At 57.8% G+C, this 398-nt stretch overlaps 1 protein-coding gene across 1 annotated transcript in view; it reads left to right on the top strand.

Annotated features, from left to right (window-relative positions):
* The window catches only part of LOC119591768 (proline-rich protein HaeIII subfamily 1-like), an 8,793-nt gene that overhangs the window by 3,143 nt on the left and 5,252 nt on the right, over window positions 1–398 (top strand). The window contains exon 3 of the mRNA XM_037940515.1: window positions 34–330. Within this exon, the coding sequence (XP_037796443.1) occupies window positions 34–330 (297 nt within the window). The remainder of the gene's footprint in view (window positions 1–33; window positions 331–398) is intronic.

Raw genomic sequence — 398 nt, 5'->3', positions numbered from 1 at the left:
GTTTTTATGTCACCATTATCCTCCTGCTTATAGTCGGAGATGTTGCTCATGTACTTCCCTCAGCCCACGCCCACGCTCTTCCATCTCCCAGGCCGCCCACACCTCATCTTCCCACATATGAGTGCAAAATCCAGCCGCCCATACTCCTTGCACCTTTTAGCCGCCCACACGTACACATTCCCACGCTCAATTGTATCCCCTGGCCGCCCACACCGAGGCATTTCCACGCCCATTAGTACCCCTGGCCGCCCACACCGAGCCATTCCCACACTCAGTATACCCCCCACTCGCCCACATCGAGGGGTTTCCCACGCCCAACTGCACGCCCACGTACCCATATTCTTCCCATACCTGCCCCCCCCCCCCCCCTCGAAAAAAAAAGTATCCCACGCCCTCCT

The sequence above is a fragment of the Penaeus monodon genome, chromosome 29, assembly GCF_015228065.2.
Source record: "Penaeus monodon isolate SGIC_2016 chromosome 29, NSTDA_Pmon_1, whole genome shotgun sequence".
NCBI lineage: Eukaryota > Metazoa > Arthropoda > Malacostraca > Decapoda > Penaeidae > Penaeus > Penaeus monodon.
Note: the sequence above shows the minus strand (reverse complement) of the source record. Positions and strands in the feature narration are given on the sequence as shown.